At 39.0% G+C, this 15,080-nt stretch overlaps 1 protein-coding gene across 1 annotated transcript in view; it reads right to left on the bottom strand.

The window, feature by feature from the left end:
• Positions 1-14,676, bottom strand: part of CAMKMT (calmodulin-lysine N-methyltransferase) — a 220,732-nt gene extending 206,056 nt beyond the window's left edge. Inside the window, exons 1-2 of the mRNA XM_032184412.1 lie at positions 14,458-14,676; positions 7,747-7,913 (exon numbers count right to left, since the gene is read on the bottom strand). Of these exons, the coding sequence (XP_032040303.1) occupies positions 7,747-7,913; positions 14,458-14,556 (266 nt within the window). The 5' untranslated portion in view covers positions 14,557-14,676. The remainder of the gene's footprint in view (positions 1-7,746; positions 7,914-14,457) is intronic.
• Between the last annotated feature and the right edge of the window lie 404 nt (positions 14,677-15,080).

The raw sequence follows: 15,080 nt of genomic DNA on the forward strand, positions 1-15,080 counted from the left end.
CAATGAGCAAATCACTCACAATTTGCAGAAGAAAAGTGCATTAAAGTTGAATGAATGTTTGCTTATGAAACATGTAAATGCTATAGACATGCTGGCTGGACTCACACAAACAAAAACAAAACCATAAAAATAAAAAAGAAGAAGAAACTAAAATTTTTTTTAACTGCTCCAAACCAATTTAGGGCCAAAACAAGCAAATAAAAATCAAGAAGTCTTACACTTTACAACAGTTAGATCACACAGTTGTTTCATAAATGCACTTAGAGTTCTAAAAATAATTCAGCTAGGCAGTAAAACACAAAAATGCAGTCTTTTAATAAGATTTCACATATAGCTTCCAGGGCCATTTGGGATCATACCAATTTTCAGCAATTTAAGAGTGAAAGAAATCCAGCACCTCTAACATTTTCAAATTTAATGCTCATTCTCTAAGCTTTTCATTCCTGAATATTAGTGTAAGAATGGGGGAAAAAAATCTAACTTTTTTTTAATATGAAACTCTATATTGCAAAAAGACATTTCTAACACATTAAATGACAAATTATGAGAAGTACAAAGCATCAACTTGACTAATTCTTAAAAAAGAAAGAAAGAAAGAAAGAAAGAAAGAAAGAAAGAAAGAAAGAAAGAAAGAAAGAAAGAAAGAAAGAAAGAAAGAAAAACAATGAAGCCAACAGAACCTGAAATGAGGTCATAAACAGGGGCAAGAAAAATGATCAAAGATATTACAAGCAACATTCACCTGTAGATCAGAGCTTTTCTCCCAGCTACCTAGAAGCAAGCCAAAAATACATTTCTAAACTGCACTAGAGGGTGGAAGTCTACAAAAATTTTCCTAGCTTGCCTGGACAAAGAATTCACTTTTTCCTTCTTTTATTTTCCTTTGGCAAGTTTGTTTTCAATCAGATTAGCCAACTGATGCAACAGAGTTAATCCAAGGGAAGTGACAGGAGAGTGAACAGGATCAGTAGTCCTGCTAACTGCAGAGCTGCCCTTTGAACTGTCTCCTGCTGGCTCTTCAGCATCCTACTCACTCCATAACCACGCATACTTCTGACAAAGTCAGGGTCCCTCAGACAGCTGTGAATGTATTCTCTCTAAATGAATGTAAGACTGGGGGGCAAAGAAAAAGATTCAGGGAAAGCTAAAGAAATATATTAATCTTTGTTGACATAGATTAGTCCTGGAACAATAAACTGATTTTTTTTTTTTATATTATTATTTCTTTGTCTATATGTTTCATATATTAAAGAGATATCATAAAGTTTAAAAGTTAAGCAAGCAGAGGCAAGGAAGAACAACTTTTGATATACTTAACTTTCGTTAAAAATCTTCCTCTGATTATAAAACATTCTTTCCATGGTTAAACATCAATATACACAGACATTTCAAACACATTCCATTTATTATTCAGTGGCCAAAAGCTTGTGGCTTCCAAGCACAGACACAATACATCTTAATATTTGCTGTTTTGGCCAGTGGAGGCATTTTGCACGGGCCACCTGCAATATTCAAAGTCTCTTCCTCTCCGTCTGTGTCTTGACAGCCTCCTTCTTGCTTTCACAGATACCGTTCATGGCAAGCACATACGTGAGCCATAATTTAATGATGAGAATGATCCAGCTTTCCTCTGAGGGGCATCCTTCTCCTCAGTCCCACCCCACACTCATCCTGAAAGCAGTCAGGGTTTAACACCTGCTTCCTTTAGTCTGATCAGCTTATGAAACCTTCACTGAAGAAAAGCAGGGAGCAAGCGCAAACATCTAGGATGAGAGGAGTAGCCATTACCTCAGTAATCACTTCTCATTTACTCCCAAAATCACACCTTGGGCAGGTCTTACACATATTACCATTATGGACTACTGTAAGACTGCTCCAAGTTAGTAACAATGAATCTTCCCAAGTTTTTCCATCACAAATGGGACTTGCAGCCTAAAAAGTACATGCACCTGTAAATAGAGGTAATCTCTAACTCCAAGTTCTGCCATAAATATCACACCACTTGGTACCATTCCTAAAAAACAGTTTCTAGGTTGGGATCCACTACTGCCACCCCAGCAGTTCTGTAGCTGCTGCTGCTTCGCCGCCTCATCCCATCAGCTGCTCCTCCTATATCTAACCAGGAAACTGTGATCTAATACACATCACGTCTCTTTTCTATGAATGCCTGTCATAATCACAGCTTTCAACTGTACATCTCACAAGCTGTGCATGAAGCATTTGTAAATGCCATGTGCACCAAATTATGAAAGTCAAGAAAAGAAATCACAAGCGTTTGTGTTTTTTTTTTTTAATATGAAACTCTATTTTGCAAAAAGACATTTCTAACACATTAAATGAGCCCCCAAAACTCCCATAAGTTTCCACAGTTATCCCCAAATACAGAAGAACATCAGTATTGAGCACTTTGGAATATGTTATGAGCATTGTACAGTTCAAGCAAAAAAGTTCAAAGCTGTGGTTGCTGAGATCAACAAAACCTTTTGTACTTCAGACAAGCATAGGTGAGCATCACGGACAAAGAATTTCAGCTCAGGTTAATCTGATCTGCAGTGTTCTTATGATAAGTCTTCGAGGAACAGTATGCAAAAATTTCTGTGGTGGAAGCAGTAAGTCACAGAAGACAAATCAAAGGATGATGAACTAATTTAACTCATGTTTCTCCTGATATGAAGTAGCGCAAAATTCCTTGCTTTGGACTACGAATAAAGTTAAGTCACAGAGAGAGAGGGAAAGAAATATCTGTAAAGTATGTTAATGTTTCTTCCTCTCCAGTTCAGGAAGCACAAGTGGCAGACTTTTACATGTAGGTATAGGCAGTAGAATGAAGATAATCAATTCTTCAAAAGCTCCCTATAAATGTACGCTTTCCATCTAATCAGTATGAAACAAAACTTTTTTCTTCCTTTATATTATTCATCAACAGAATTAGGAAAAATAATATGAAACTTAAACAAAATTACAAACATTAAGTACATTAAGTAGACCCCATATAATAGCTGGGGGGGATAGCAATATGTCACCATCTATTATTAACTGGGATACAAAGCAAAGCTACAATACTTGTGGAAAAGGAAAGACAGGATAAGGATAAAATAGTTATTGCTAAGGGTACTTTACAAAAAAGGTTGCATGGTCACACCATCAATTGTCACTGCAGTCCAGTTAAGAGACTCAGAACTATATACAAACTTTGTTATTTAATTCGCTGCTTTTTCTGTGCCAGTGTATAGAAAAACAAGACAAATTCCTCTTTCACTCCAGTTCAAGATCTCAGTTTAATAGGGTAAAAATAATCAAAACAACAGCTTCTTTATCTACAAATTCTTTTTACAAATACACAAGTATTAGGCAGTATGAAGGAACAGTCTTAACTCAATCAGGGATAGAAGTATGTTGCAAATGAATTACTCTCTTTCCTCAATTTCTTCCTGCTGCAACCAAGCATTTATGCTGCTAAATGCATACACTGTCTCTTAGCATGCAATATATGGAACAAGCAATTTTATCATATCTTCACAAAGTGTCCTTAAGGGGTAGGCAATATTCCTTGAAATCTGTTTATCTCTAAAAAAAAAAACAAAACACCTATCCATTAAAATTTCAAAATGTTTGTAGCAGAAATAACCTACAGGAATATCCAATGGAATTCAGTCCTAAACCATCTTCTAACATATCACTTGCCACAGACAAATAACATGCTTCTCATTACTAAACCAAAGGTCTAGAATAATCTAATAATTTCTTTCTTTTTTTTTTATCATATTCAGAATAAAGGCATGACATCTTGCAAAGAACACTTTACACTCTTTACAAAGATTTAAACCTTCCTGTAAGCCACTGGCATTGTTCTTCTCAGTTCTGCATTTTAGTAGTTGAAATACCAAATTACTGATCAATGGAAAATATTTTACCACAAAAACAACTTATTTTTTCTGATTGCTTAAAATAAGCCTACAATTTTAAAGTAAATCCATATCCTGAAATAGAAAATTTAAAAAGATATTGACTGCTCATTTTTTAAACTCTAATAAAAGAACAATTTTCCTGTCTAAAAGACAGACAGCATTGCCACAGTTAGACACTACATCTTTATGATCTGTAATCATTTCATTGCTATAACTATTTGTACAAAATTTAAATTTAGAAGCACATTCGTGACTTAGAATAGAAGGGTTTATATATGCAAGGTTAAATAAACAAAACACGTTAAAATAATTCTAATTACTTATATCTTCCTATCACCAAGAAAACAATTATTTAGTACATGCACAGTTTTTGAATGGCAAAGTGAAATACTCCCAGTTAAGAAGAACTTAAAACTTTATGTTTCTCTTCCAGCTTCATTTTTGACTAAAAACATATTTCTCATAAAGAAAAGATTCAGAAGAGTAGATAATATCTGTGATGAAAGATAACTTTTTCCACCTCACGCTTGCAACAAACGTCCCTCAAAATGGCCTTTTTGTTTTTCATCTTCAGCCTACATTACCTTAGTTTATTCTATCCAAATCTGAATGTGAAAAATGCAGCAAGATTCCAGCTTGGACTGAAGATGAGTAAATTCTCCATGCTAGACTGCCATAAACATTCAGCCTGATGCCCAGTCTGACTTCCTATCAGCTAAGGGACTTATTTCTTAACTAACATTAATTGCAAACAATACCAAGCAATGCCATATACATGTATGTAGCCACCCAACTCGTATCATCAAGGCATGGATGTAACATGTAAGTGTATCATTACAACATACTTAGTCAACAACAAAATCTAGTCAATCACATAAATCCAGCTTAATTTTTTTAAGCAAAATTTGCCTTATATTGGGTGCTTCTGGCTTCCTGCTTTAGAAGACTTCTTACAAAAATGATTCTAAAATGAACTAGTGACAGAAAAGCACGGCATAAGAGAAAGGTGAATCCAATCTGAATTTGGATAGAAAAATATCATCTCATTAAAACAAGCTGTTCTGAGAAATTCAGAAAGTCACACACATGACTTGTAGCTCCGATTGAAGCTTTTATTTGCCTAACAAACTGATCCCAAAGTCCCTCTAGAACAGTAATTCCAGCTAGGTCATAGCATATCTGAATACACAATTTGATCAGTTTTGATAGCCCTTGAACTGATATAGCTTGACCTTTAGACTTTTTGCCAAAAGCCACTACCAACCTTATGAACTTTCTAAAGTATTTAGTCTTGTCAAGATATTAGTTGACAACCCTTTTAACATCCAACATATGAAATAAGCTTTCCCAAGAAGATGTTAATGCATGAGGAAAACATATGTAGATGAAAATTCTAAAGCACTTCTGTCAAGATCTTAGAGGGGTCATAGCAACATTTTTTTCCTGACAGAAAGATGTATGAAAAGGTTCTCCTACTCAGGCACCCTGTTCTGGATTTACCTGATCGATGTTCTTGTTATCGTTAATTATATGGTAATAAAACATTCTTGTATCTTCTTTAAATTGTTTCTATTAATGAAAATTTTAATTAACATTTTGCCAATAGGAGGAGAAAAAAATGAATGAAAACCTGTCAGACACGCAGAGGATCCTTAGGTTTCCAAGATACATTTAGTTCTCAAAAATCCAAGAATGCTGACTCCAACATTTATCTTCTAGACACACCAGTTTCAGCAAGGAGAACTGTTAATCTGTTATGTACGTTGAACTGTTTTGTTTACCTTCTTAAATTATATGCTTTTGCAGAAGCATTGAAGAAACTTTATTTGATACAGACTAACGGTAAACTGGATTTTGTTTGAGCTATTTATGCTTCAGCAAAATACACAGTGTGCATTTCTTTCTTTCTTCACCACCCTTCAATATTTTGAAATAGTAAGTATATGCTATCCATTATCACTGGTTCAATATATAGAGAAAACATTTTAATACAGAAGTGTAAGAGTACATAATTTCTGAACAGCATTCCTAAACGATCACTATGATTACCATTTTTAGAGACTGAGCATCCTCTAGAAATGAATAAAATATAAGCAAAAAATAAAAACATGGATCTCCAGCAGGAAACAATTTTCCTATTATCCTCAGTATACATTTTTTAAAACCAAATGTGACCTTGCTCCAGCACAGAAACTGTGCATTCCTATTGGCAAAGATCAGACAAATACAAAAAGTAAAAATAAAATCCCTGTACTTAGTAATACAGTGTAAATTGATCACCAACAATAAAGCCATATATAAACAAACATGCTGTTTGCAATCTACAACTTGAGCTGTGTCCTATCATCAATGAAGGTACTCTTAGTCAAAAAAAAAAAAAAAAAAAAAAGATGACATGGGAAGTGATGGAAACAGAATTGCACAGATATCACATATGACAGCAAGATCAGCCTGACATTCTCTCCATTTTTGTAGTGCCAGCACAGCAGAACCTTAGCTTGCCTTCTATCTTAAAATTCCTGTAAACAGTAAATCAAGAAATGACACTGAGTGTTGCACATCATGGCAGTGAACTACGGAGACTGAATGAAGAAGTTAAAGACCACAGCCTAAAGGACTGCAGACTTGCTCAGCCTAAATTCTACCAAACCTTTCCTACTACCAGTGTGCCTCTAAAGACCTAAAACCAGGGAACACAGAGACTGCACAAAGAGGTTAGGTAGACGGTGAGCATCTGGCTGAATCCCTAGCATTACCCGACAGTTCACTGCAAAAGTCCATCTGCAGAAAAAACACTGTACCTAGTTCTCTTAAAACTAGGCAGTACTTTCAAATTGAAAGGTTTTCTTTTGAAGACTTTCCACATGTGTAAGCATGGAAAAATGGAATATTAAATTTTTGTAAAAATTTAAACAATTTCAGATGTGACTTCACACCCAGCTGCAAATTTAAGACAACCTGCATGCAGAGTTGGTTTGTCTGTGCCTGTTTTTTGTTTATAGACTTGCAAAAGTGTTAGAGCTAATGGTGGTCACTTGTTGGTGTCAAATCTTAGTTTCTATGACTGATTTTAATTTAAAGGTCCCAATTAAATTGAATTTTCCACGAGTCAGGCTCTCCGGAACATCCTTTACTGTGCACAGAATGCAAAACCCTACATAATCAGCAGGGCTAATCTGAAACTGCAGAACAAAGTATTGATTCAGGGATGCTTAAGCTACTGTTGAGGCAAAAGCAAGTTATAGATATGTACAGGACTGAACACAGAAAAGGAGACAAAAGCAAAAGAGAAGAAAAACATAATAATGAATGCACAGCTATAAAATGCTAAGGCTACTAGAACTCACACTTCCTTCAGATTCTTTTTGTTGGTGTTCTGTGTGTTACTTTTTAATACAAACCTCTTCATTTTTCTATCTGCTCTGACATAAAACATATTTTTTCATTACATATAAACACTTTCTGTAGAAAGAGGAATTCTTATATTCTTTTGTTTTACCAATTGGCTTCCAAATTATCACTGAGTTTTACCAAAACTAGATCGCTACCAAAATATTAAGTATGTGTCTGTATTTGCATTCTGTTACAGGTATAATCACCAGAATTTATGTCAAGCTCTGGCAGTTCAGTGAAATTTACTGGGAAAAAAAGAAAACAAACAACAACAAAAAAACAGGCAACCTGCTTACTGCAACAAACAACTAAAAATAACATCTAACAGTTTATTTGTAAACTATGCTCTAGTTATAAAAAAAAAACTGGTAAAATGACAAATGAGTTTTATATTCAAGTCTTGTATATGATCTTAAGAGGTACTTAAAACTTAAATGATGGTTACCTTAAGGACACGCTATACTCAGGATAAAAGACACTTTTATACTGAACCCAGGTCCCAGTCTCCTCTTCAGTATTCTGGTCGTCTACTGAAAAGAGATTGAATGATGCGAACCTTCTCACAGACACTTGTTGGAGATGCACATCTTTCAAGTGCTTTTTCTTCAGAACCTTTGAAATGAAGAACAAATTAAACATTAAGAACAAAACTTTCAAGTAAAGAACAAATACAGGCTTATTTAACTGAACAGGCAAGTCTGGCATCAACCATAATAGCCACACTGTTAGCTAATAGCTATGAGTAACTTGTCCAAGTATGTCAAGCCTGAGAAAAATAACAGTGGTATTCATGATAGGGGTCAAGAGAATGGTCTATGAATGTATTATGTCTCAAGAACTGTAAAGCAAATGTACTGTGTTCACAAATAAACAAAGTTGTTTTTTTAACTCCCACTCCAGCAAACCCATGCCAGAATTGGAGAGGCACACTGAGCTCTCTCCTCTCCACACATCATCACCACAATGAAACTATCACAGACCGAGCTGTGCTCTCACTGAGGCAATTTCTGTGCCACTCACCTCTGTCTCTGCAGATAAAAAAAAAAAAAAAAGGCAACAAGGCAACAACATCTTCCACAGAATTTAAATGACAGCCTCAAAACACAAAACATGATCCTCGGGTGCCCTAGTGCTGTTTTTGCCAGGTAAACTACTTCCTAGCTTAGAAGCCTGCTGCTGCACACCTCCAGAATTGCTGACACGCTTGCCAGAGTTGAGCAGCTTGCTGCCTGCCACAGGTCTTGGACTTCCAGATGCCACAATTGCATGTTTGTTCCCTTATCGGAGCCCTGTAAGGGTACTGACACCCTAACCAACCTTTGCACAATGTGAACACATGCACTGACAGCGCCAAGTTCAGCATGAAGATACCAAAGAACTCAAGGCAGCAAAAAAGGGAGAATGTGGCCATTTACATCTTTTGCAAGAGCTAAATGACTGAAACACTTGCTCAGAAAAGTGACGATGTGGGTTGGAGTCCCACACATCCTGCTGCGCTTGTCTTCCAGGAGCAAGGTATCAGCTCCTCCATACGGGAAACCCTTGCACCCAGCCTGCTCAGGCTGTGCCACTGCACAAAAGACAACTAGACTTCTTTGTGCCGCAGAAAAAGGCTAATTCTTTCAGTCAGTGATGTGGAAGGAGAAGAGAGATGTCCTGGGTGCAAGTTCTTCCTCCTAGCATTGGACGAAGTGCATAAATAATTGCCACTGCATTTTTAAAATCAAGGTGCGGAAGCAGTGGACAATGATGAAGGATGGAGCAGGAAAAAAAATCATCACTAGAGATGTGGAGGGCTACATGGGACAGCTCTATTAAATAGGAACATGCCACACTTTACAGGTTTTAGCCAACTAGAGCTAAACCTGAGGTCAGAGAAGTAGCTCTCCAGATTTATGAATCTTGAAGTGGAAGCTTTGCATACTGAATGCCTACAAGAAAATAACGGGTCAGTGAATTTCTTTTTTTGCTGCGCCCAACCTTTGTCAACCGTGCTTTAACTGGAAAGGCACTCATATCCAACAGCCTTACAATTTGGTGCCATGACCTATTATTTTGCAGAATACTTGGAAGTACTACGTATGGGAGCAAAACAATTGTATTTGCCATGCTGTTAGTTTCTAATGGTAGGTCTGATGCACCCAGCTTATTGCTTTTGTATCTATTTTCATCGGCAGGTCCCAGCATATGAAAGGCACAGGCATTTTTATCAAAATATTAAAGATGGCTGTGTGCTGTCCACACTATTTCTTCTGCTTGTATAGCACATGAAAAAAAAAAAATACACACATGAAGAAAATCACAAAGACATCAGAACAGAAGAACCAAATTAAAAGGCTACCAGAATTAAGGCCTTCATGTAATAGTGGCATGTCCAGAAACAAAACAGACCACCTTGACAACTAAAGAAAACCACCAAGACCTGATTTTTAGAAGAGAATGCTGTTCTGGGGCTTTCTTAAAGAAGAGATTAAGTCATTACAAACATGCCAAAAAAAAAAATAAAAATCTGGCAGTGACAACATTTTCCTCTTTTCTTTTTTTTTTTTTTGGTTGTTGTTCTGCAGGGGTATCTTCAAGCCACTCTGTAAAATGCATTCTCTGGGATTAGAGAAAATCTCATGAGCTTTTGAGTCCTCAGAAGAATATGATTCTCTCAGCCTCAAATTAAAATTAAGTGGTCCAAGATTTGAAAATTATAACAGCAGGTCAAATCTTTTAAAAACCTAAATGTAACTGAGAAAACAGAGCACAAAGGAAGAACGTGTTGCATTATTTATACGTAACTCTGCATTTTTACATTAGGATCAAAGTATTTTTTCTCAGCTCCTAAAAGCATCACAATTTTGTTACAAGCTACAAAGACAGGGTGCTGCTACAGCATAATCCACTAACAACAGCATCAAGAAAAAAAAGGTGGCAAACCTAGCTAATGTTAGAACAATATTTTGAAAAGGGTGAAAGGGTCCTCTCTAATTTCATGATGCCCTTCCAGTGAACTGGAATCTCTCCAATTTCCTGCACGCTGCCATTCTAAATGAGTCTCTCCCAGGGACCTGTACAAGCAGTACCTGATACCAAAGCAAGGTAAAGGCTTCTCAGCAGAACAGACACATCTCCAGGTTTTTGTGATGGCAAAGTAGAGCTATGGTAGGGAAGGCATTGCCAGACACCACAGTTCTTTGGTTGGGACCTGTGGCCTCTTCATCCCCTCCCTCATTAACTTTGAGCTGAGTTTCTCCACATATTTGTTTCCTAAAATTTCAGGAGCCTTGTTTCCCTTTCTTTGCTATCTTCTTTTCTTATATAGAGGCTCTGCCCTCTGCACAAGATCTTTACAGCTGTACACAAGTGTTGAACTTGTACACAGGTCATGCATACAGAAATTAATTACATAAATAAGAACATTTTACTTTCTATATTGAAAGATGCTCTCCCATCAATCACGTTCCCTAAAAACAAGTACAACAAACCAAACAGTGCAAGCTCACTTCTACCCTGTGTTTTTCCCTCTCCCAAATGTGCACATTTTTCCCTCTCTAACATCACCTAGCAATAGGGAATTTTAAGGCAAGCAAGGATTTTTCTCCATTTACCAGAACAAATGCAGTAAACCAGGATTAGAGGACCACATATACACACCTTGAAAAATAAAAATTAAAATTAAAAAAAATAAATAAAATAAATAATTTAAAAAAAAAAACATAACCATCCATTCCTCCTACTTAATTAGGAAACAAATGACATGCACAAAAATATGCAAAGGATGCCATCCAGAAGATTAACACCTTGTAATTAACCAAAACAAGCCTGAGACCCAAAGCTCTGACATATTCTGCTACTGTAACTGCCAAGTCATTTCACCAATCTGCCAACTTTTTACCTGTAGTAGAATGGAGCCAGAAACACAGTCAAGTCTTAGTTAAATACAGGTGTTTTTTCCAGGTTGCAGACTAAGCTTTCTTGCAAATCTTCAAACTAAAGCATGGATTGACTCACGCTTAGGCACTGCAAGCTTCAGACTCAAATGAAATCAAACCCAATAACCCTCCAGCACTGCTCTAGCAGCCCACCGCTGCCTGTTGCGCTGTACGAGCCGATGGCCCACTTGCTTGTTTGTTCCTACGTGGTTCAATGGGCATGCTGTACTTCCAAAAGGAAAACAAAAAGCAGCAGCTATCTGGTAACAAGCTCCTCCAACACCTTTGGGATCCCTGAACTCATGAGATACCAGAGAAAACAAAGGAGTTGGCTGGACTCAGAGACAGGGGTTGTGACCAAAGGTGAATCCAAACACTGGAGCTCAATAAATCCAGCATGAATCCAGGATGTAAAACTGGAATGAAACAGAACAACAAAACAGCCCTATATAGAAAGGCAGAACAGCACTATTTCATTCAGTCCTGAGCAGCAGTTATTAGTCATTATCTCGGGGAATGTGGAAAGTATGTTTTTAAAATTCCGTACATAAATGAGCCAATGATATGAGTAGAAAAGAACTATTTTGGTAGGATACTCCTAGAATTTCTGTAAGTGATCACCATTCAAATGCTTCTAAAAGAATTAAAAAAAAAAAAAAAGACTAAAAAAAGACTATTTGCTCAGCTGGATCTCCCACCCTCACCCAAGAATACTAGAGGTTTTCCAGTATTGGTCATTGAGAACATTTCCAAATAGATGTTGGTAAACTAGCAAATGTGTCACTGATTCTCAGACATAAAGCTCCTCTAAAGAGGCATTTCCATTTAAAGTGTCCATTATATTCAACATGTATAAATAGGCCATGAAAAAAACACCCTTCATTCTTCATTAAAACACAAGACATTACAAAAAAAAATAGTCCAGAAAGCATTACCAAACTGTACCATTTCAGAAAGATGCTAGACTACTTCAGATCCCAATTACACTGCCCTTGGTATTCAATAACAATATTTAGATCATATTTAGAACATCTTACAAAGGCTAAAGATATTTAATCTGTTTTCAAAAATAAGAACACAGGCAATCAGCTGAAATTCACTGCATTTCTTGTATCTCCTCACGTACGGCCTAACAGCACTAAAAGCCACATTCAGTTACAGCTGGTGTGGTATAAACTCCACTCAGCTCTATAGCACTGACCAGGCCAGGGTATTTTCTATATGCCATAAAGTTTCAATGTAATTAGCTACAGTGTAAGCTGTAACTATACTATCTCTAAATATTATTGTTAGGATTGTGCACTATTTGGTTCTACAAGTAGTGTGTTTACCAAACAGTTTAATTCAACTGCAAACAATTTACAAACTCAAGACCAACAAAAACAAGATCAGGAGCGCAGGCACCATTCACAGAGACACGAGTGTAAGAGAATAAAAATTCATTTTGCAAGTTTAACGCAGCCCCAAAATTGGCACTATCCTCACTTCTGCTAATATTTTTCAATTTTGGAAACTAAAGTGCATTAGCAGGTGAGCAAGGCTCCTATGCGAAGAAAGGATGGCTGTGAGAAGAAGAGCAAGAGGAAAGTAACAGGCAGGGTAAATACTTCGAACTTGGAGATTTCAGGAAAGTTTTCACTAAACTTTCTATAGGAAGCAAGTGTATGTGTAGGGAGCAACTTAGCACATGCCTATTTCTCCAAATCCCTGCTAAAGACTACAGACTGACTAATGTTATCAATTGCCTAGACTGGCAGAGCTCAAATGCAGCCTTAGAGACTTTATTCCAGTCATTTATAATGCACACCACACGTGTACCTTACCTCAGCGTTCTGTTTAACTAAAAATATCTTCCTTGATTCTGACAAGTGAAGTATATTGCCAAACTCAGTATATATAAAACATTTTATTAATTAAAAAAAAAAAAAAAGTAATTATGCAAACCCCTGGTTCCTTACACTAGCTTCATAGGATACCTGATTAAAGGGCTTTCTTCTTAATTAAATCAGCAAGCACGCACTCAAGCATCCTTACCGTAGCAAATCACTCTGCGTACCCACTGAATGAAAGCAAATTCAATATATAAACACACCACTGAACTTATTTCAACTAAGGTGTTATTATAAGCAGTATGAAAGGCATTTTTAAAAGCTCTGTACGAAACACATGGACAGTGCTCCTTTAAAGACAGATATAAAGAGAGGTTGATACCTCCTTCCAGTCCACAGATAGACCTAAACACCACCACTATGGTAAAGAGCACAGAACTGATTTTTACTTTGGATGTACCAGTAAGATTAAATTGATCCTTGCTCATTGTACCATATAAAAATCAACAGAAAGGCTAAAGAACATCAAAAAAAAAAAAAAAAAAGTCTTCAGAGGAAAAGGTCACAGATGCACGTAGCTGATGGAGAAACAGAAACCTTCTCCCCGAACAGCTACATACACCTCCACACACTCATCCTATTTCTATGAAAAGTTCCTTATGATTTTAAGGGACAGGGATATGCCAAAGGTGATAGACTGAAAACAAATAAAAGCATATTGCTTTAGCACATCACAAAGGAGAAGTTTGTCCAGCTGAACAAGAATTTACAAACCCAAAGGACATGTCAAGAACCTGCCGCTACCGCGCCTCCACAGGGAGAGCTCGCCATGAGTTCCATTTGCATGAGGCCAAGTTAGGGACATAAACGTCACGTCCAGTAACAACAAACAAACAGATTGAGATCTTTAAGTTTTCATGCATATGCTTATCTATAGAAGAATCACTTTCAACGTACAGCCTCGCCTTTCTCTTAAAGGCTTCAAGAAAGCACTGAAGGCTGTGGCTGACAGGCTGCTCTTCACCAGGAGCGCTGAGGTGGCCACTTGCTGCTCCGTTCTCCCCAGCACCTTGCACCCATCGCCCCTGCCAGGCAGGGCTGCACTGCTGGGCAGGCCACCATCAGGTAAAACACAATTTTCAGCGCACCCAGCTGGATCGCTCCCCACTTCCCCGTGCTGTTGCTTGACAGGGAGCAGGGAGTCAGCAGACAGGCATTTGCTACTAACTGTGCCAACCAAGTCCAGCAGCAGTGCCAAGTGTCAAAGTACGACCTAAAACTCCCCAAACCACACCTAGTACCCTCAGCGTGCCGCCCCCCTCCCCGGGCAGGGCGGGGATCGCCCTCCTCAGAGCCCCGCCGCCATCCCGGCGGCACGGCTCCCCCTCGCCCGCGGGCTCCCCCTACCTGTCCGAGCAGCCTCCAGCGGGCTCTCGCCGCTCCCGCACCGGTCGCTTGTCGCCTGCCCGCGGCGGGGCGGCACGGGGAGCCGGCGGGCTCGGCCATGCAGCACCAGGGAGCGCCCGGGGCCAGGAGGGCGAGAGAGTGGCGGCGGGGATCTGCCGCCGAGCCCGCAGCGGGTGCTAGGACCGGCCGGGCTCCGGGAAGAAGACGCGGGGGGCCATCTTTGTTGAGGGCAGCAGCGTGTGCCCGCTGCCAGTGTCTCCCTAGGGCAGCGCTGCGGGATCGCGAGGGGCGCGGCGCTTCTCCTGCGCTACGCCCGGCTCCTCGGGAGCGCTGCGGCTCCTAACACACCTCAACACGGCTCTCCCGCAGCCTCAGCGCCCTGAGGGTAAAACCCTGAGTGAAACGCGAGCGATGCGAGCGCTCCCAGGCTGCCATCAGCGGCTGGCTGAAGCGCGCCCGGCCGCCATCTTAGCTCCGGGCAGCGCTGTGAGGGAGCCGGAGCCATCTTAGCCCGGGGCAGCCCGGCCCCGCCGGGACAGGGGCTGCTGCGGGGGTCGCCGCCGTCGTGAGGGGCTGGAAGGGTCGGGGCCCGGCCGGGGGGGTAAAAGGGGTGAGGGCTGTGA

The sequence above is a fragment of the Aythya fuligula genome, chromosome 3, assembly GCF_009819795.1.
Source record: "Aythya fuligula isolate bAytFul2 chromosome 3, bAytFul2.pri, whole genome shotgun sequence".
Lineage (NCBI taxonomy): Eukaryota > Metazoa > Chordata > Aves > Anseriformes > Anatidae > Aythya > Aythya fuligula.